We start from the raw sequence: 21,966 nt of genomic DNA, 5'->3' as shown, positions 1-21,966 counted from the left end.
GGTTGGGAACTCCGGAGTTGGGAGCAGCGATGGCTGGGAATGTGGAGCCGCTTGGGAACGCCGGGATCAGGAGCAGCAATGGCCAGGAATGTGGGGCCGGCTGGGAGCAGAGACGGTTGCGGATGCGCGGGTCGGTGACAGTTGGGAATGCCTGATCCACAGGGTTTGGATAGGTTTGGTTATGGGGCTCTCATACTGACCATGGCTTCACTCCTGTCTTCCTTCCCTCGTTAGCTCCAATTGCTGATTTATGGGAATTTTGTCTGGGAAATGTTGCCAAATTCCACCTCTTGATTAGGTCTAGCCATATAAATTTTGTGGCTACAAGAGCAGGTCAGAGACTAGGAATCCTGCTAACTCACCTCCTGACTCCCCAAAGCCTGTCCACCATTTATAAGGTGGAAGTCACACAATCTAGTCTCCACTTGCCTGGATGAGTGCAGCTCCTACAACACTCATGAAGCTTGACAACATCCAGGACAAAGCAGCCCCCTTGATTGACACCACATCCACAAACATTCGCTCCCTCCACCACCGACGCACAGTAGCAGCAGTGTGTGTACCACCTACAAGATGCACTGCAGGAATTCACCAAGGCTCCTTAGGCAGCACCTTCCAAACCCACGACCACTACCGTCTAGAAGGACAAGGGCAGCAGATAGATGGGAACACCACCACCTGGAAGTTCCCCTCCAAGTCACTCACCATCCTGATTTGGAAATATATCGGCCGTTCCTTCACTGTCACTGGGTCAAAATCCTGGAACTCCCTCCCTAACAGCACTGTGGGTGTGCCCACACCACATGGACTGCAGCGGCTCAAGAAGGCAGCTCACCAACACCTTCTCAAGGGGGCAATTAGGGGTGGGCAATAAATGCTGGGCCCAGCCAGCGATGCCCACATCTCGTGAATGATTTTTAAAAAAGATTAAAGATTAAGTAAATAATAAATATAACTGAGTGTTAATTGATCCCAATCAAACTCCACTCTTCTGAACCTTGCCTGATAGTCAGCTGTTTTCCACAGGATGTGAGTCCATCTCTCATCGAATATTTTGTTTCTTCTGTTTAATCCTCAGGGTCAGACCCCCCTGGATAGTCTGCACAAGTGGCGTCAGACTTACTTCAAGCACCTTGACCAGGACACCAAGCAGCAGTGTAAACACGTGGAGAAACTGCTGAAGGGCAGCTCCAACAGAGGTGAGGGGTGACACAGAGCTCAGTACCTGTTTCATAGCCAATTGCTACTTGGCCAGTCAGTGAGGTGGGGTGCAACATATTCCCCATCCCACTGAGCTTGGTTCAGCTCCACGCCGACAGGATACACGGCACAGAAGCAGACCACTCGGCCCAACCAGTCCAAAGAACAAAGAAAAGTACAGCACAGGAACAGGCCCTTCGGCCCTCCAAGCCTGCGCCGATCATATTGCCCGTCAACTAAAACATTTTGCACTTCCGGGGTCCGTATCCCTCTATTCCCATCCTATTCATGTATTTGTCAAGCTGCCTCTTAAACACCACTATCGTACCTGCTCCCACCACCTCCTCTGGCAGCGAATTCCAGACACTCACTACCCTCTGCATAAAAAACTTGCCCCGCACATCTCCTCTATAGTTTTCTCCTCTCACCTTAAATCTATGTCCCCTGGTAATTGACTCTTCCACCCTGGGGAAAAAGCTTCTGACTATCTACTCTGTCCATGCCACTCATAGTTTTGTAAACTTCTATCAAGTCGCCCCTCAATCTCCGTCGCTCTAGTGAGAACAATCCGAGTTTCTCCAACCTCTCCTCATAGCTAATAACCTCCAGACCAGGCAGCACCCTGGTAAACCTCCTCTGCACCCTCTCCAACGCCTCCATATCCTTCTGGTAATGTGGCAACCAGAATTGCACGCAGTATTCCAAGTGTAGCCTAACCAAGGTTCTATACAGCTGCAGCATGACATCCCAGCTTTTATACTCAATACCCCTGCCAATGAAGACAAGCATGCCTATGCCTTCCTGACTATCTTATCCACCTGCGTTGCCACTTTCAGTGACCTGTGGACCTGTACACCCAGATCCCTCTGCCCGTCAATGCACTTAAGGGTTCTGCCATTTACTGTATAATTCCTACCTGTATTAGACCTTCCAAAATGCATTTCCTCGCATTTGTCTGGATTAAACTCCATCTGCCATTTCTCCATCCAAGTCTCCAACCGATCTGTATCCCGTTGGATCCACGATGTTATTTATAATCCACTCAAGCCTCCTCCTATCCTCGTTCTTCTAAACCTACCATCTTAACCCTATATCCCCTTCTCCCTCATACGCGTTTAGCTTCCACCCCTCCTCATCTGACCCCATCAACATGTCCTTTTATTGCATTCTCCTTGTGTTTATTCAGTTTCCTCTACAATGTATCTATTCTATTCACCTTAACCACTCCCTGTGGGAGCGAGTTCCACATTCTCACCACTCTCTTTGGGTAAAGAAGCTTCTCCTGAATTCCCCATTGGATTTATTAGAGTCACTGAATTGTTACAGAGCAGATGGAGGCCATTCTACCCATCATGTCTGCACTAGCTCTCTGAATGAGGTATTGGGTGACTGCCCTATATTGACGGCCTCGAGTTCCGCTCTTCCCCACAAGAGGAACCATTCTCTCTCTATCCACTCTATCAAAACCATTCAGAATTCTCAAGAGCTCTCTGAAGTAGCCCCTCAGCTGCCCTTTTTTCCAGAATAAAGAGCCCCAGCCTTTCGCTCCCTTCCTGGTTCTTGGTGACTGCGCTGACCAATCTTCCAAATCAGTATCTCATTCCGGCTGGTGGGGCGGGCATCATGGGGATAAGGAAATGAAAAACCAGGGGCTTCTCTTAGCAACCTAGCACTACAGGACTGGAAACATGTTGGAGGAAGTTTAACCTTTTGCAGTACCTGCCCTGGGAGTGTTTGATGGGGACAGTGTAGAGGGAGCTTTACTCTGTATCTAACCCCGTGCTGTACCTGTCCTGGGAGTGTTTGATGGGGACAGTGTAGAGGGAGCTTTACTCTGTATCTAACCCCGTGCTGTACCTGTCCTGGGAGTGTTTGATGGGGGCGGTGTAGAGGGAGCTTTACTCTGTATCTAACCCCGTGCTGTACCTGTCCTGGGAGTGTTTGATGGGGGCGGTGTAGAGGGAGCTTTACTCTGTATCTAACCCCGTGCTGTACCAGTCCTGGGAGTGTTTGATGGGGATGGTGTAGAGGGAGCTTTAGTCTGTATCTAACCCTGTGCTGTACCTGTCCTGGGAGTGTTTGATGGGGACAGTGTAGAGGTAGCTTTACTCTGTATCTAACCCCGTGCTGTACCTGTCCTGGGAGTGTTTGATGGGGACAGTGTAGAGGGAGCTTTACTCTGTATCTAACCCCGTGCTGTACCTGCCCTGGGAGTGTTTGATGGGGACAGTGTAGAGGGAGCTTTACTCTGTATCTAACCCCGTGCTGTACCTGTCCTGGGAGTGTTTGATGGGGACAATGTAGAGGGAGTTTTATTCTCGTTCCTATTTGTGAAAGATTATCTTGTGCTTTTAATCCCCTCCTCAGAAGTGCCGCCTGTTCAGGATTTTCGAGAGAGCGATCTGTTTGATTCTGAAAGTTCACAGTCGCTTGAGCCAATCGAATCACGTGTCCCCCCTTTTAGCATTCGTCCTGTGGAAGCGGAGAGCAGAAATTACCAGAGGGACTTGGGAGGCTCGTGTGGAAAGAGGCAGAATTTGAGCGCAGCTCCTCTGACCCAGGGGAGGGTGATCCACAGACTAAGCCAGCAGCACAGCTGTGGGACAACCAGTGGCCCTGGGATTCCTCTGCTGTCCAGTACACAGATGACCGCTCAGAACCAGCTGGATTGTTCCGCTCTAGCTGAGGAGGAGTCTTCTGAAGAGGATGTCCCCGTCGAGGTGTTCCGACCAGTGAAGAAACAGCACGGGGTCATAGGGCAGAGGTCACCCGCTGACCCTGGAAGTGCCAAAACCGATGGTGGCCAATTGGCAGCCTTGACCGATGACGAGAGTTCGAGTCAGGAAGAGGCGAGCGAGTGGCATTCTCCCAGGACAGGGCAGGAAGGCGACTTGGATATTCCCAGTGCTGGGACGTCTGCCTATCAGCGGGCTATCCGGAATTTAGGGAGTGCTAAGTCCAGGATTTTATCCCAAGCTTTAGCAGAGCCAGCACTTAACGCTGAGCCGCCGGCAAGAAAATCGGCGTTGATCCCCGAAAGCGAGTATGTGGAGGACAGCTGGCTGGAGGATGACCTGGGCAGCGGCCGGCCCAAGAAGAGATCGCGGGAACACTGCCGGCTGGGTGGTGCCAATGGGTCAGAGGAGCCAAGCTGCAGCAGCGAAGACGAGCTCTGCCCGAGTTCAGAGGTCCCTGAATCCACTGAGAGGCTCACCCTGCAGAGAAAGCGATCGAGGCAGATGCGCATGACCCAGATAGTGGACAGGGCTGTCGTCGGGCGGACTAGAAACCAAAGGGGCAACGCGAGGACCATCGCCGATACATCTGTTCCTCGTACATCTGAGATCATCTGCGCAACTCGTGTATCAACAGCACCTGCCAATTCATTGGTAACATATGAAACTCTTCCTTGTTTATTTCACAGCCCCTCACCTCAACATAATGACCCTTACCAAGAAACACGTTCCACCCAGCAACCTTCCCCTCAGTAATCCCTCAGTTCCCCCTCTCTAGTTACTCGATAGTTCACCATTCAGTAAGCCTTCGATCCTATCTAGTGCCATGGTAGTTAACAGGTCATAGTCATTAATCCTTCAGTCCAGTCACTCAGTAGTTAACAGGTCTCTGCTCAGTAACCAATCGACCCTCTCTGGCTCACAGAATCACTGAACGCTTACAGTGCAGAAGGAGGCCATTCAGCCCATTGAGTCTGCACTGGCTCACTGAAAGAGCATTCTACCTAATCCCACTCCCCTGCCTATCCCCTTAACCCTGCACATTCATTCTTTTCAGGAAGCAATCCAACTCCCCCTTTGAATACCTCGATTGAACCTGCCTCCACCGCTCTCTCAGGAAGGTCGTTTCAGACTCCAACCACCCTCTGGGTGAAACAATTTTTCCTTGCATCACATTTACTCCTTTTGCCAATTATTTTGAGTTTCTACCCTCTGGTTCTTGATGCTCTCTTGAGTGGGGACAGTTTCTCACTATTTACCCTGTCCATACCCCTCATAGAATCCCAGAATCTGACAGTGCAGAGGAGGCCCTTCGGCCCATCGAGTCTGCACCGACACGTGAGAAACACCTGACCTACCTACCTAATCCCATTTACCAGCACTTGGCCCATAGCCTTGAATGTTATGACGTGCCAAGTGCTCATCCAGGTACATTTTAAAGGATGTGAGGCAACCCGCCTCCACCACCCTCCCAGGCAGCGCATTCCAGACCGTCACCACCCTCTGGGTAAAAAGGTTTTTCCTCACATCCCCCCTAAACCTCCTGCCCCTCACCTTGAACTTATGCCCCCTTGTGACTGACCCTTCAACTAAGGGGAACAGCTGCTCCCTATCCACCCTGTCCATGCCCCTCATAATCTTATACACCTCGATCAGGTCGCCTCTCAGTCTTCTCTGCTCCAACGAAAACAACCCAAGTCTATCCAACCTCTCTTCATAACTTAAATGTTTCATCCCAGGCAACATCCTGGTGAATCTCCTCTGCACCCCCTCCAGTGCAATCACATCCTTCCTATAATGTGGCGACCAGAACTGCATACAGTACTCCAGCTGTGACCTCACCAAGGTTCTATACAACTCCAACACGACCTCCCTACTTTTGTAATCTATGCCTCGATTGATAAAGGCAAGTGTCCCATATGCCTGTTTCACCACCCCACTAACATGCCCCTCTGCCTTCAGAGATCTATGGACACACGCCAAAGTCCCTTTGTTCCTCAGAACTTCCTAGTGCCATGCTGTTCATTGAATACTTCCTTGTCAAATTACTCCTTCCAAAGTGTATCACCTCACACTTTTCAGGGTTAAATTCCATCTGCCACTTATCTGCCCATTTGACCATCCCGTCTATATCTTTCTGTAGCCCAAGACACTCAACCTTACTATTAACCACCCAGCCAATCTTTGTGTCAGACGCAAACGTACTAATCCTACCGCCCACATAGTCATCTATGTTGTTTATATAAATGACAAATAATAGGGGACCCAGCACAGATCCCTGTGGTACGCCACTGGACACTGCCTTCCAGTCACTAAAGCAGCCTTCTGTCATCACCCTCTGTCTCCTACAACTAAGCCAATTTTGAATCCACCTTATCAAATTACCCTGTCTCCCATGTGCCTTTGCCTTCTCTATAAGTCTCCCATGTGGGACCTTGTCAAAGGCTTTGCTGAAATCCATATAAACTACATCAACTACACTACCCTCATCTACACACCTGGTTACCTCCTCAAAAAATTCACTCAAATTTGTTAGGCATGACCTCCCTCTGACAAAGCCATGCTGTCTATCCCTGATCAAACCTTGCCTCTCCAAGCGGAGATATATACTCTCCTTCAGAACTTCTCCAATAGTTTCCCTACCACTGATGTGAGACTCACTGATCTGTAGTTCCCTGGCTTATGTCAAGAACCCTTCTTAAATAGAGGAACTATATTAGCTGTTCTCCAGTCCTCTGGCACCTCCCCCATGGCCAGAGCAGAATTAAAAATTTGGATCAGAGCCCCTGCGATCTCCTCCCTTGCCTCCCTCAGCAGTCTGGGACACAAATCATCCGGACCTGGAGATTTGTCCACTTTTAAGCCTGCCAATGCCTCCAATACCTTGTCACTCCCTATATCAATTTGCTTAAGAACCTCCCAGTCTCTCTCCCCGAGTTCGATACCTTCATCCTCATTCTCTTGGGTGAAGACGGATGTGATATTGAATACCTCCAAGTCTCCTCTCAGTCTTCTGTTCAAGGAAAACAGACCTAACCTCTCCAATCTATCCTATTATTTACAGTTCTTTATTCCGGGAATCATTCTTGTGAATCTCCTCTGTACTCTCTCCAATGCCTTCACATCCTTCCTCAAGTATGGTGCCCATCCTTCCTCAAGTATGGTGCAATACTCCGATGTGGCCTAACTGGTGTCTTATGCAAGCTCAACACGACGACCTTACTCTGGTTCTCAATGCCCCTATTACTAAAGCCTAAGATACTATATGTTTTATTAACTGCTCTCTCAAGATGCCCTGCCATCTGCAATGACCTATGTACATATACACCGAGGTCCCTCTGTTCCTTCACCTTCTTTAGAGTTTCTCCCTTTATTTTATACTGACCCTTCATATTCCTCCTGCCAACAAGAGTCACCTCACACTTCTCTGCATTGAACTTCATCTGCCACTTGTCTGCCCAATCCACCACCATGCCTATGCCCTCTTGAAGTTCAAGACTATCCTCGTCACAGTGTTTCCAGTTCCTGTATTATCTGCAAATTTTGAAATCATGCCCTGCACACCACCGTCTAGGCCATCAATATATATCAAGAAGAGCACTGACCCCTGGAGAACTCCGCTGCAAACCTTCCTCCAATCTGAAAAGCATCCATTTATCACTACTCTCTGTTTCCTGTCACTCAGCCAATTTCTTATCCAAGTGCCTACTTTCCCTTTTACTCCATGAGCTCGAATTTTGCTCGCGTGTTTGTTGTGTGGCACTGTATCAAATGCCTTTTGAAGATCCACTTACACATCAGCAGCATTGCCCTTATCAACTTTCTCTGTTACCTCCTCAAAAATCTGCAAGTTAGTTAAACCTGATTTTTCCTTAATGAAAGCCAGCATGGATTCCTTCATCGTCCTGCCCTTGTCTAAGTGCCAATTGATTTTGTCCCGAACTATCGTTTCTAGAAGCTTCCCTACCACTGAGCGTTATCCTTACACCCCTTCTGGAATAATTCTCCAGTCCTCTGGCCCCTGTGTCCAAGGAAGACTGGAAGATTATCACTAGTACCTCGGCAATTTCCACACTCGCTTTCCTCAGTCCCTTTGGATGCTTCCTATTACCTTATCTGTTGTAAGTAAAGATAGCCTTTCCAACGCCATCTTACTCTCGATTGTCAATTCTCCGAGCGTACCAGTTACCTCCTCTCACCTCGGACTGGGTAGCATCTCCTTCCTTTGTAAAGACAGATGCAGAGAACCCATTTAACACCTCCCAATATTTCTCCAGCCTCCACATGCAAGTCCCCCCTTTTTTTTTTAATCCCTAATCGGCACTACTCTTTCTTTTACCACCCTTTTATTATTTACTTATAGATCACCTTGGGGGTTCCTTTTTATGTTTGCTGCCAGACTCTTTATGCTCTCTCTTTGCTTTTCTTATGAGTTTCTTCACTTCACTTCCCCTCTGGTCCTTCTATATTCAGCCTGATTCTCCATTGTGTTTTGCTACCTAACATCTGTTGTATGCGCAGTTCTTCCTTTTCATCTCTACCCCTATCCCTCTTGTTACCTAGGGTGCTCTGGATTTATTTGTCCTACCTCTCCCCTTCAAGAGATTATACGCTGAAATGGCCTGTAACACTTTTTCTTTGAGGGTGGCCCATTGTTCAGGCACCGTCTTTTCTGCCAACATTTGATTCCAACTCACTCGACTCAGATGCATTCTTCTCCCATCAAAGTTGGCTTTCACCCAATTAATTACCCCTGCTCTGGATTGTTCCTTGTCCTTCTCCATAGCCAACCTAAACCTTATGATACAAAGGTCACTGTCCCCCAGAGGCTCTCCCACTGATATTTGATCCACTTGGGCCAACTCATTCCCCAGAACCAGGTCCAACAGTGCCTGTCCTCTCATTGGACTGGAAACATACTGAAGAAAATTATCTTGAACACACTACAAGAACTCTCGCCCTTCTTGTCCCTTGTCACTATTCCTATCCCAGCCTATATTTGGATAATTGAAGTCCCCCATTATACTTGTTCTATAATTCTTGCACCTCTCTGTAATTTCTTGCAGATTTGTTTCTCCAGATCCCTTCCACTAGTTGGTGGTCTATATACTACACCAATCAACGTTATTGCACATATTTCATTCCTTACCTCTAGACGGAGAGGTTCTGGCCTTGACTCCTCTGGAACATCTTCTCTCTCCAGTACTGTAATGCCACCTTTAATCAATGCTGCCACTCCCTGCTCTTTTCTTCCTTTCCTGTCTCTCCTAAATACTGTGTACCCAGGAATATTTAACATCAACGCCTGCCCTTCTTTGAGCCAGGTCTCTGTTATAGCAATCATATTATAGTTCCATTTGTCAACCTGTGCCTGTAGTTTACCAATCTTACTAACCACACTCCGTGCATTCATGTACATGCACATTAATCCTGATTTAGTCTTTTTAACTTTCCCCCATGCTCTGACCCCATCTAATGATTTACTGTTGCCTACTACAGTTCTGTCAAACTCTCCAAGGATTCTATTTACCTTGATGCTACTCTCTGATATATCCCCCTTATCAGTTAATACTTCTCTACTTCCCGCTGCCCGATTTTCTCCTCTGCACTCTGAATTTCCCCTCAGGTTCCCATCCCCCTGCCAATCTAGATTAAACTCTCCCTTACAGCACTAGCAAACCTCCCCACGAGGATATTAGTCCCAGTCCTGTTAAGGTGTAAGTTATCCTTCATGTACGGGCCCCAAAACTGGTCCCAATGCCTCAGATCTAGACCCCTCCCTCCTACTCCAGCCGCGCGTTGAACTGCTCAGTCTTCCTATTCATCTGCTCACTAGCACATGGCACTGGGAGTAATCCTGAGATTACTGCCCTTGAGGCCTTGCTTTTTGATTCCCTTCCTAACTCCCTAAAACCTGCTTTCAGGCGCTCATCCCTTTTTCTACCTTTGCCAATGTGGGCCACAACCTCTGGCTGCTCTCCCTTCCCTGAAAGAATGTTCTGCGTCCAGCCTCCCCCTGACATCCTTGACCCTGGCATCAGGGAGGTGACATACCATCTCCGCAGAAACGCCTGGCTGCTCCCCTAACTATGGAATCCCCTGCCGCAACAGTACTTCCGCTCTTCCTCTTCCTCTCCTGTACAGCAGAGCCACCTGTGATACCACGAACTTGGCTCTTGCTACAGCGGTTAGAGAGTGAGAGTGCCTCAGGGCACACTACCTGCCTGTTCCTCTTGGATACTCTGGCGACCACCCATTCCCTCTCTGCCTGTCTACTTCTTGGCTGCAGTGTGACCTCTCTGAACGTGCTATCCATGTAATCCTCAGCCTTACGAATCCACCCCAGTGACCCCGGCCGCCGCTTGAGTTCCACAACTCGGAGCTCAGGTTTCTGCAGTTGGTGACACTTCTAGTGACAGTTACTCGGTAGTTAATAAGTTTCTGCTCAGTAATCCATCAACCCTCTCCAATTATTTGGTGGTTAACAGGCCTAATTCATTATCCTCCCTCGGAAAAACTCAGCAGGACTGGCAGCATCGGCGGAGAAGAGCACAGTTGATGTTTCAAGTCCTCATGACCCTTCAACAGAACTAAGTAAAACTAGGGAAGAGGTGAAATATAAGCTGGTTTGGGGGGGGGTGGGGTAGAGAAAGGGGGGATTGTTGGATGTTCAGTGCTCAGCAAAGGACTTAGTTTCATACCCTTACGCCCTCATCTCAATGAATTTCGGGCTCGGCACGATGCTGAACTCTTCTTCCGCCGTCTTCGTCTCCGGGCTCACTTCTTTGGGCAGGAGTCCTCTCCCCGTTCAAAGGATCCTTTTACCCATCTCCAATATTCTCCCTCCACCTGGACCCCTCCCTCTGGATTCTTACCTTCTCTTGATCTTTTCATTGAGAACTGTCAGCGTGACATTACTCGTCTCAATTTCTCTGCTCCTCTCACCCATTCTAATCTCTCTCTCGCTGAACTTACTGCACTCCGTTCTCTCAGGTCCAACCCTGACATTGTCATCAAACCCGCTGACAAGGGTGGTGCTGTTGTTGTCTGGCGCACTGACCTCTACCTCGCGGAGGCTGAGCGTCAACTCGCAGAAACTTCCTCCTACCTCTTCCTGGACCATGACCCCACCACTGAACATCAAGCCATTGTTTCCAGGACTGTCACTGACCTCATCTCCTCTGGGGATCTTCCTCCCACAGCTTCCAACCTGATAGTCGCCCAACCTCGGACGGCCCGCTTCTACCTCCTACCCAAAATCCACAAACAGAACTGTCCCGGTAGACCGATCGTGTCAGCCTGTTCCTGCCCCACGGAACTCATTTCTTGCTATCTTGACTCCCTTCTCTCTCCCCTTGTCCAGTCCCTTCCCACCTACATCCGTGATTCCTCTGACACCTTACGTCACATCAACAGTTTCCAGTTCCCTGACCCCAATCGCCTCCTCTTCACCATGGACATCCAATCCCTCTACACCTCCATCCCCCACCAGGGTGGTCTGAGGGCTCTCTGCTTCTTCCTCAAACAGAGGCCCGAACAATCCCCATCCACCACTACTCTCCTCCGTCTGGCTGAACTTGTTCTCACGCTGAACAATTTCTCCTTTAACTCCTCTCACTTCCTCCAAATAAAAGGTGTGGCTATGGGTACCCGCATGGGCCCCAGCTATGCCTGTCTCTTGTTCCAGTCCTACTCCGGCCCCCTCCCACAACTCTTTCTCCGGTACATCGATGATTACTTTGGTGCTGCTTCATGCTCTCGTCGGGACCTGGAAAAATTTATTAATTTTGCTTCCAATCTCCACCCCTCCATCATTTTCACATGGTCCATCTCTGGCACTTCCCTTCCTCTCCTTGACCTCTCTGTCTCAATTCCTGGTGATAGACTGTCCACCAATATCCATTACAAGCCTACCGACTCCCACAGCTACCTCGACTACAGCTCCTCACTCCCCACTTCCTGTAAGGACTCCATCCCATTCTCTCAGTTCCATCACATCTGTTCCAATGATGCTACCTTCAAAAACAGTTCCTCTGACATGTCCTCCTTCTTCCTTAACTGAGGTTTTCCACCCACGGTCGTTGACAGGGCCCTCAACCGTGTCCGGCCCATCTCCCGCGCATCCGCCCTCACGCCTTCTCCTCCCTCCCAGAAACATGATAGGGTCCCCCTTGTCCTCACTTATCACCCCACCAGCCTCCGCATTCAAAGGATCATCCTCCGCCATTTCCGCCAACTCCAGCATGATGCCACCACCAAACACATCTTCCCTTCACCTCCCCCCGGTGGCATTCTGCAGGGATCGTTCCCTCCGTGACACCCTGGTCCACTCCTTCATCACCCCCTACACCTCAACCCCCACCTACGGCACCTCCTCATGCCCACGCAAAAGATGCAATACCTGCCCCTTCACTTCCTCTCTCCTCACCGTCCAAGGGCCCAAACTCTCCTTTCAAGGGAAGCAGCATTTCACTAGCACTTCCCTCAATTTAGTCTACTGCATTTGTTGCTCCCAATGCGGTTTCCTCTACATTGGAGTGACCAAACGCAGACTGGGCGACCGCTTTGCAGAACACCTTCGGTTGTCCGCAAGCATCACCCAGACCTCCCTGTCACTTGCCATTTTAACACTCCACCCTGCTCTCATGCCCACATGTCTGTCCTTGGCTTGCTGCATTGTTCCAGTGAAGCTCAACACAAACTGGAGGAACAGCACCTCATCTTCCGACTAGGCACTTTACAGCCTTCTGGACTGAATATTGAGTTCAACAATTTTAGATCATGAACTCCCTCCTCCATCCCCACCGCTTTCCGTTTCTTCTCCCTTCCTTTTGTTTTTTCCAATAATTTATATAGATTTTTCTTTTCCCACCTATTTCAATTTTTTTTAAAAATGTGTTTCCACCCATCGTTTATCTATACCTTTTATGCCCTTTTAGTCTTATTTCACCCCACCCCCCCACTAGAGCCATCTGTACCTTGCTTATCCTGCTCTCCACTCTTAATTAGCACATTCCTTTAGATAATATCACCACCTTCAACACCTCTTTGTTCTTTCATCTGTGACATCTTTTGGTTATCTCCACTTATCACTGCTTGCTTGTCCCAACAACCGCTCCCCACCCTTCTCCCCCCCTTTAAACCAGCTTATATTTCAGCCCTTCCCTATTTTTACTTAGTTCTGTTGAAGGGTCATGAGGACTCGAAACGTCAACCTAGTTCTTCTCCGCCGATGCTGCCAGAGCTGCTGAGTTTTTCCAGGTAATGCTGTTTCTATTTTTGTTTTGGATTTCCAGCAGTTTTGTTTTTATCGTTATCCTCCCTACTTACCCGGTAGTTAATAGCTTTCTGCTCAGTAATCTATCGACCCTCTCTAGGTGTTCGGTAGTTAACAGCTTTCTGCTCAATAATCTATCGACCCTCTCTAGTTACTTGGTAGTTAACAGCTCTCTGCTCAGTAATCTATCGACCCTCTCTAGTTACTCGGTAGTTAACAGCTCTCTGCTCAGTAATCTATCGACCCACTCTAGGTGTTCGGTAGTTAACAGCTTTCTGCTCAGTAATCTATTGACCCTCTCTAGGTGTTCGGTAGTTAACAGCTTTCTGCTCAGTAATCTATTGACCCTCTCTAGTTACTCGGTAGTTAACAGCTCTCTGCTTAGTAATCTATCGACCCACTCTAGGTGTTCGGTAGTTAACAGCTCTCTGCTCAGTAATCTATCGACCCTCTCTAGTTACTCGGTAGTTAACAGCTCTCTGCTCAGTAATCTATCGATCACTGTCTCTCGCCAGATATCAGCTCAACCATTTATACCACCTGTCAACTCAGCGGCGCCTCCATCAATCAGAGTGAAGGTCAAGGTTCAGGAAGACATCTTCCTGATTCCGATACTACACAGGTGAGTGGTACGTTCAAGGTGTTTGTATTGTGGGGGTGAGGAGGTGGTTGTAATTCCAGCCACCTAAATAACCAGTGGACTTTGATGATGAAGCAACTCCCATCGACCAGCAGACATGGAATCTCCTGGGGGGAGAGATGAAAGGTGGGGAAACAGAGGGGGGGAATTAATCTCGAGAATTCCTCCGAGAAGCCTTTGCCACTTGTGGGGGAAATGTCTTTGTGCAGCTGAATCCTCAGAATCTTCCTCCCATCCCCTCTTCACCTCACCCCTATCACCATATCCTTCTATTTCTTTCTCCCTCATGTGTTTATCCAGTTCCCCCCCTTAGATGTATCTACACGATTCGCCTCAACCACTCCCTGTGGAAGCGCGTTCCACGTTCTCACCCCCGGGTGAAGAAATTTTCCCCTGAACTCCCCATTGGATTTATCAGTGACTATCTTACATTGATGGCCCCTAATTCTGGTCTCCGCACAAGTGGGATCATCTTCTCTACATCCACCCTGTCAAATCCTTTAGAAATTTTAAACCCTTTAAGAAATGTTTCAGACACTCAGCATTTTTCTGTAGGAAAGAGTCCCAGCCTGTTCAACCTTCCCTGATAGTTGACATCTCTCGGTTCTGATATCGTTCCAGTAAACCTTTTTCTTTTTTTTTTTACACCTTCTCCAGTGCATCTATATTCTTTCCACAATACAGAGACTTGAACTGTGCACAGTCTGGTCTAAGCAAAGTATTGTTCCCTTTTTATGGTATGCTGCTGTTCTGGTGACCGACAGAACAGGAACGCGAACCTGCCCTGGGAAGTTGGAAAGGTGACTTCATCAACAACCTGGCTAGCATCAAAAAAAACATTGGTGAACCAGTTGTTTATTTGAAACAACGTCCTTCCGGAGTGGGTAACCTGCCATTCTTCCCCTAGGGCCTGGCTTGTACCTTATGTCGGTCCCATACTCTAATGGCTCCTAAAACCCTCTGCAATAGTCCAGTGAATCATCGGCAATGATTACAACCACGGCACGGGTGTGCTGCTTCCTTTAGCCAAATGGTTAGCCAATGATATTGGCCCAGCTAGGGAGAGCGACCCCATGATGGGAGATAGGGGAGGGGTCTCTGTGGATGCTTCTGGACCCGCAACCAGCGGGTTGGGGGCAGGGGGGCTCAGCTGTGGGATATGAGGTCCTAGCTGAAGCTTTACATTCAGTCGATAGGAGCTGTTTGCCCATTGAATCTCTGTTTCCAGTTTCAGCTGTGAGTTTAACCTCCCCTCCTCCCCACAGTGACAGCGAGGTGCGCACTGTGTCCTGGCTGGCTGAACAGGCCACCCAGCGATATTACCAGACCTGTGGACTGCGGCCCAAACTCTCACTGAAGAAGGAAGGAGCACTGCTCGCCCCACAGGACCCCATCATCCACGTTTTACAGAACGATGAGGAGGTAAGATCTGATACCACAGTCTTAAAACTTGGGCAGATACAGAACAAAGCTCCTGCTGCACTGTCCCCATCAAACACACCCAGGACAGTTACAGCACGGGGTTAGATACAGAGTAAAGCTCCCTCTACACTGTCCCCATCAAACACTCCCAGGACAGGAACAGCACGGGGTTAGATACAGGGTAAAGCTCCCTCTACACTGTCCCCATCAAACACTCCCAGGACAGGTACAGCACGGGGTTAGATACAGGGTAAAGCTCCCTCTACACTGTCCCCATCAAACACTCCCAGGGCAGGTACAGCACGGAGTTAGATACAGAGTAAAGCTCCCTCTACACTGTCCCCATCAAACACTCCCAGGACAGGTACAGCACGGTGTTAGATACAGAGTAAAGCTCCCTCTACACTGTCCCCATCAAACACTCCCAGGACAGGTACAGCACGGGTTTAGATACAGAGTAAAGCTCCCTCTACACCGTCCCCATCAAACACTCCCAGGGCAGGTACAGCACGGGGTTAGATACAGAGTAAAGCTGCCTCGATACTGTCCCCATCAAACACACCCAGGACAGGTACAGCACGGGGTTAGATACAGAGTAAAGCTCCCTCTACACTGTCCCCATCAAACACTCCCAGGACAGGTACAGCACGGGGTTAGATACAGAGTAAAGCTCCCTCTACACCGCCCCCATCAAACACTCCCAGGACAGGTACAGCACGGGGTTAGATACAGAGTAAATCTCCCTCTACACTGTCCCCATCAAACACTCGCAGGACAGGTACAGCATGCGGTTAGATACAGAGTAAAGCTCCCTCTACACTGTCCCCATCAAACACTCCCAGGACAGGCATAAGGTGGGTGCAGGCTGTGGGCAGTGAGGGCGCAGGGTGTGGGCGGGCGCTGGGTATGGGCGGGCGCAGGGTGTAGGCGGGTGCAGGGTGTAGGTGTGAGCACGGTGTGGGCGGGCGCAGGGTGTGGGCGGGCGCAGGGTGTGGGCGGGCGCAGGGTGTGGGCGGGCGCAGGGTGTAGGTGTGAGCACGGTGTGGGCGGGCGCAGGGTGTGGGCGGGCGCAGGGTGTGGGCGGGCGCAGGGTGTGGGCGGGCGCAGGGTGTGGGCGGGCGCAGGGTGTGGGCGGGCGCAGGGTGGGTGCAGGGTGCAGGGCGGGTGCATGGTGTAGGTGTGTGCAGGGTGTGGGCGGGCGCAGGGTGGGTGCAGGGTGCAGGGCGGGTGCACGGTGTAGGTGTGTGCAGGGTGTAGGCGGGCGCAGGGTGTGGGCGGGCGCAGGGTGGGTGCAGGGTGCAGGGCGGGCGCAGGGTGTAGGTGTGAGCAGGGTGTGGGCGGGCACTGGGTGTGGGCGGGCACTGGGTGTGGGCGGGCGCAGGGTGAGGGCGGGTGCACGGTGTAGGTGTGAGCAGAGTGTGGGCGGGCGCAGGGTGTGGGCGGGCGCAGGGTGTGGGCGGGCGCTGGGTGTGGGCGGGCGCTGGGTGTGGGCGGGCGCAGGGTGTAGGTGTGAGCAGGGTGTGGGCGGGCGCAGGGTGTGGGCGGGCGCAGGGTGTGGGCGGGCGCAGGGTGTGGGCGGGCGCAGGGTGTGAGCGGGCGCAGGGTGTGAGCGGGCGCAGGGTGTGAGCGGGCGCAGGGTGTGAGCGGGCGCAGGGTGTGAGCGGGCGCAGGGTGTGAGCGGGCGCAGGGTGTGAGCGGGCGCAGGGTGTGAGCGGGCGCAGGGTGTGGGCGGGTGCTGGGTGTAGGTGTGAGCAGCGTGTGGGCGGGAGCAGCGTGTGGGCGGGCGCAGGGTGTGGGCGGGCGCAGGGTGTGGGCGGGCGCAGGGTGTGGGCGGGCGCAGGGTGTGGGCGGGCGCAGGGTGTGGGCGGGCGCAGGGTGTGGGCGGGCGCAGGCTGTGGGCGGGCGCAGGCTGTGGGCGGGCGCAGGCTGTGGGCGGGCGCAGGCTGTGGGCGGGCGTTGGCTGTGGGCGGGCGCAGGGTGTGGGCGGGCGCAGGGTGTGGGCGGGCGCACGGTGTAGGTGTGAGCAGGGTGTGGGCGGGTGCAGGGTGTGGGCGGGTGCAGGGTGTAGGTGTGAGCAGGGTGTGGGCGGGTGCAGGGTGTGGGCGGGTGCAGGGTGTGGGCGGGCGCTGGGTGTGGGCGGGTGCACGGTGTAGGTGTGAGCAGGGTGTGGGCGGGTGCAGGGTGTGGGCGGGTGCAGGGTGTGGGCGGGTGCAGGGTGTGGGCGGGTGCAGGGTGTGGGCGGGTGCAGGGTGTAGGTGTGAGCAGGGTGTGGGCGGGTGCACGGTGTAGGTGTGAGCAGGGTGTGGGCGGGTGCAGGGTGTGGGCGGGTGCACGGTTTAGGTGTGAGCAGGGTGTGGGCGGGCACAGGGTGTGGGCGGGCGCAGGGTGTGGGCGGGCGCAGGGTGTGGGCGGGCGCAGGGTGTGGGCGGGCGCAGGGTGTGGGCGGGCGCAGGGTGTGGGCGGGCGCAGGGTGTGGGCGGGCGCAGGGTGTGGGCGGGTGCAGGGTGTGGGCGGGTGTAGGTGTGAGCAGGGTGTGGGCGGGTGCACGGTGTAGGTGTGAGCAGGGTGTGGGCGGGTGCAAGGTGTGGGCGGGTGCACGGTGTAGGTGTGAGCAGGGTGTGGGCGGGCGCAGGGTGTGGGCGGGCGCAGGGTGTGGGCGGGCGCAGGGTGTGGGCGGGCGCAGGGTGTGGGCGGGCGCAGGCTGTGGGCGGGCGCAGGCTGTGGGCGGGCGCAGGCTGTGGGCGGGCGCAGGCTGTGGGCGGGCGCAGGCTGTGGGCGGGTGCAGGGTGTGGGCGGGTGCACGGTGTAGGTGTGAGCAGGGTGTGGGCGGGTGCACGGTGTAGGTGTGAGCAGGGTGTGGGCGGGCGCTGGGTGTGGGCGGGCGCTGGGTGTGGGCGGGCGCAGGGTGTGGGCGGGCGCAGGGTGTGGGCGGGCGCAGGGTGTGGGCGGGCGCAGGGTGTGGGCGGGCGCAGGGTGTGGGCGGGCGCAGGGTGTGGGCGGGTGCAGGGTGTGGGCGGGTGCAGGGTGTGGGCGGGTGCAGGGTGTGGGCGGGTGCAGGGTGTGGGCGGGCGCAGGGTGTAGGTGTGAGCAGGGTGTGGGCAGGCGCAGGGTGTAGGTGTGAGCAGGGTGTGGGCGGGTGCACGGTGTAGGTGTGAGCAGGGTGTGGGCGGGCGCAGGGTGTGGGTGGGCACAGGGTGTGGGTGGGCGCAGGGTGTGGGTGGGCGCAGGGTGTGAGCGGGCGCAGGGTGTGGGCGGGCGCTGGGTGTAGGTGTGAGCAGCGTGTGGGCGGGCGCAGGGTGTTGGCGGGCGCAGGGTGTGGGCGGGCGCAGGGTGTGGGCGGGCGCAGGGTGTGGGCGGGCGCTGGGTGTGGGCGGGCGCTGGGTGTGGGCGGGCGCAGGGTGTGGGCGGGCGCAGGGTGTGGGCGGGCGCAGGGTGTGGGCGGGCGCAGGGTGTGGGCGGGCGCAGGGTGTGGGCGGGCGCAGGGTGTGGGCGGGCGCAGGGTGTGGGCGTGAGCAGGGTGTGGGCGGGTGCAGGGTGTGGGCGGGTGCACGGTGTAGGTGTGAGCAGGGTGTGGGCGGGTGCAGGGTGTGGGCGGGCGCACGGTGTAGGTGTGAGCAGGGTGTGGGCGGGTGCAGGGTGTGGGCGGGTGCAGGGTGTGGGCGGGTGCAGGGTGTGGGCGGGTGCACGGTGTAGGTGTGAGCAGGGTGTGGGCGGGTGCAGGGTGTGGGCGGGTGCACGGTTTAGTTGTGAGCAGGGTGTGGGCGGGTGCAGGGTGTGGGCGGGCGCAGGGTGTGGGCGGGCGCAGGGTGTGGGCGGGCGCTGGGTGTGGGCGGGCGCAGGGTGTGGGCGGGCGCATGGTGTGGGCGGGCGCTGGGTGTGGGCGGGCGCTGGGTGTGGGCGGGCGCTGGGTGTGGGCGGGCGCTGGGTGTGGGCGGGCGCTGGGTGTGGGCGGGCGCTGGGTTTGGGCGGGCGCTGGGTGTGGGCGGGTGCAGGGTGTGGGCGGGTGTAGGTGTGAGCAGGGTGTGGGCGGGTGCACGGTGTAGGTGTGAGCAGGGTGTGGGCGGGTGCAGGGTGTGGGCGGGTGCACGGTGTAGGTGTGAGCAGGGTGTGGGCGGGAGCAGGGTGTGGGCGGGCGCAGGGTGTGGGCGGGCGCAGGGTGTGGGCGGGCGCAGGGTGTGGGCGGGCGCAGGGTGTGGGCGGGCGCAGGGTGTGGGCGGGCGCAGGGTGTGGGCGGGCGCAGGGTGTGGGCGGACGCAGGGTGTGGGCGGGCGCTGGGTGTAGGTGTGAGCAGGGTGTGGGCGGGTGCACGGTGTAGGTGTGAGCAGGGTGTGGGCGGGCGCTGGGTGTGGGCGGGCGCTGGGTGTGGGCGGGCGCAGGGTGTGGGCGGGCGCGGGTGTGGGCGGGTGCAGGGTGTGGGCGGGCGCAGGGTGTGGGCGGGCGCAGGGTGTGGGCGGGCGCAGGGTGTGGGCGGGCGCAGGGTGTGGGCGGGCGCAGGGTGTGGGCAGGCGCAGGGTGTAGGTGTGAGCAGGGTGTGGGCGGGTGCACGGTGTAGGTGTGAGCAGGGTGTGGGCGGGCGCAGGGTGTGGGCGGGCGCAGGGTGTGGGCGGGCGCAGGGTGTGGGCGGGCGCAGGGTGTGGGCGGGCGCAGGGTGTGGGCGGGCGCAGGGTGTGGGCGGGTGCAGGGTGTGGGCGGGCGCAGGGTGTAGGTGTGAGCAGGGTGTGGGCGGGCGCTGGGTGTGGGCGGGTGCACTGTGTAGGTGTGAGCAGGGTGTGGGCGGGCGCTGGGTGTGGGCGGGTGCACGGTGTAGGTGTGAGCAGGGTGTGGGCGGGTGCAGGGTGTGGGCGGGTGCAGGGTGTGGGCGGGTGCTGGGTGTGGGCGGGTGCACGGTGTAGGTGTGAGCAGGGTGTGGGCGGGCGCTGGGTGTGGGCGGGCGCTGGGTGTGGGCGGGCGCAGGGTGTAGGCTTTCGCAGGGTGTGGGCGGGCGCTGGGTGTGGGCGGGCGCTGGGTGTGGGCGGGCGCTGGGTGTGGGCGGGCGCAGGGTGTGGGCGGGCGCAGGGTGTGGGCGGGCGCAGGGTGTGGGCGGGCGCAGGGTGTGGGCGGGCGCTGTGTGTGGGCAGTGAGGGTGCAGGGTTGGGCGGGAGCAGGGTGTAGGTGTGAGCAGGGTGTGGGCGGGTGCAGGGTGTAGGTGTGAGCAGGGTGTGGGCGGGCGCTGGGTGTGGGTGGGTGCACGGTGTAGGTGTGAGCAGGGTGTGGGCGGGTGCAGGGTGTGGGCGGGTGCAGGGTGTGGGCGGGTGCAGGGTGTGGGCGGGTGCAGGGTGTGGGCGGGTGCAGGGTGTGGGCGGGCGCTGTGTGTGGGCAGTGAGGGTGCAGGGTTGGGCGGGAGCAGGGTGTAGGTGTGAGCAGGGTGTGGGAGGGCGCTGGGTGTGGGTGGGTGCACGGTGTAGGTGTGAGCAGGGTGTGGGCGGGTGCAGGGTGTGGGCGGGTGCAGGGTGTGGGCGGGTGCAGGGTGTGGGCGGGTGCAGGGTGTGGGCGGGTGCAGGGTGTGGGCGGGTGCAGGGTGTGGGCGGGTGCAGGGTGTGGGCGGGTGCAGGGTGTGGGCGGGTGCAGGGTGTAGGTGTGAGCAGGGTGTGGGCGGGCGCAGGGTGTAGGCTTTCGCAGGGTGTGGGCGGGCGCAGGGTGTGGGCGGGCGCAGGGTGTGGGCGGGCGCAGGGTGTGGGCGGGCGCAGGGTGTGGGCGGGCGCAGGGTGTGGGCGGGCGCAGGGTGTAGGTGTGAGCAGGGCGTGGGCGGGCGCAGGGCGTGGGCGGGCGCAGGGTGTGGGCGGGCGCAGGGTGTGGGCGGGCGCAGGGTGTGGGCGGGCGCAGGGTGTGGGCGGGCGCAGGGTGTGGGCGGGCGCAGGGTGTGGGCGGGCGCAGGGTGTGGGCGGGCGCAGGGTGTGGGCGGGCGCTGGGTGTGGGTGGATGCTGGGTGTAGGTGTGAGCAGGGTGTGGGCGGGCGCAGGGTGTGGGCGGGCGCAGGGTGTGGGCGGGCGCAGGGTGTGGGCGGGCGCTGTGTGTGGGCAGTGACGGTGCAGGGTGTGGGCGGGAGCAGGGTGTAGGTGTGAGCAGGGTGTGGGCGGGTGCAGGGTGTGGGCGGGTGCAGGGTGTGGGCGGGTGCAGGGTGTGGGCGGGCGCAGGGTGTGGGCGGGCGCAGGGTGTGGGCGGGCGCAGGGTGTGGGCGGGCGCAGGGTGTGGGCGGGCGCAGGGTGTGGGCGGGCGCAGGGTGTGGGCGGGCGCTGGGTGTGGGCGGGCGCTGGGTGTGGGCGGGCGCTGGGTGTGGGCGGGCGCTGGGTGTGGGCGGGCGCTGTGTGTGGGCCGGCGCTGTGTGTGGGCGGGCGCTGTGTGTGGGCGGGCGCAGGGTGTGGGCGGGCGCAGGGTGTGGGCGGGCGCAGGGTGTGGGCGGGCGCAGGGTGTGGGCGGGCGCAGGGCGTAGGTGTGAGCAGGGTGTGGGCGGGCGCTGGGTGTGGGCGGGCGCTGGGTGTGGGCGGGCGCTGGGTGTGGGCGGGCGCTGGGTGTGGGCGGGCGCTGGGTGTGGGCGGGCGCTGGGTGTGGGCGGGCGCTGGGTGTAGGTGTGAGCAGGGTGTGGGCGGGTGCTGGGTGTGGGCGGGTGCACGGTGTAGGTGTGAGAGGGTGTGGGCGGGCGCAGTGTGTGAGCG

At 56.2% G+C, this 21,966-nt stretch overlaps 1 protein-coding gene across 3 annotated transcripts in view; it reads left to right on the top strand.

The window, feature by feature from the left end:
• The window catches only part of tonsl (tonsoku-like, DNA repair protein), a 109,333-nt gene that overhangs the window by 72,501 nt on the left and 14,866 nt on the right, over positions 1-21,966 (top strand). For all 3 annotated transcript variants that reach the window (XM_041184553.1, XM_041184555.1, XM_041184554.1), the window contains exons 16-19: positions 1,079-1,199; positions 3,568-4,589; positions 13,728-13,834; positions 15,118-15,274. In XM_041184553.1, coding sequence (XP_041040487.1) covers positions 1,079-1,199; positions 3,568-4,589; positions 13,728-13,834; positions 15,118-15,274 — 1,407 coding nt within the window. The remainder of the gene's footprint in view (positions 1-1,078; positions 1,200-3,567; positions 4,590-13,727; positions 13,835-15,117; positions 15,275-21,966) is intronic.

The sequence above is a fragment of the Carcharodon carcharias genome, chromosome 3 (assembly GCF_017639515.1).
Source record: "Carcharodon carcharias isolate sCarCar2 chromosome 3, sCarCar2.pri, whole genome shotgun sequence".
Lineage (NCBI taxonomy): Eukaryota > Metazoa > Chordata > Chondrichthyes > Lamniformes > Lamnidae > Carcharodon > Carcharodon carcharias.
The sequence above is the reverse complement of the archived record's forward strand: the minus strand, read 5'-3'. Positions and strand labels throughout refer to the sequence as shown.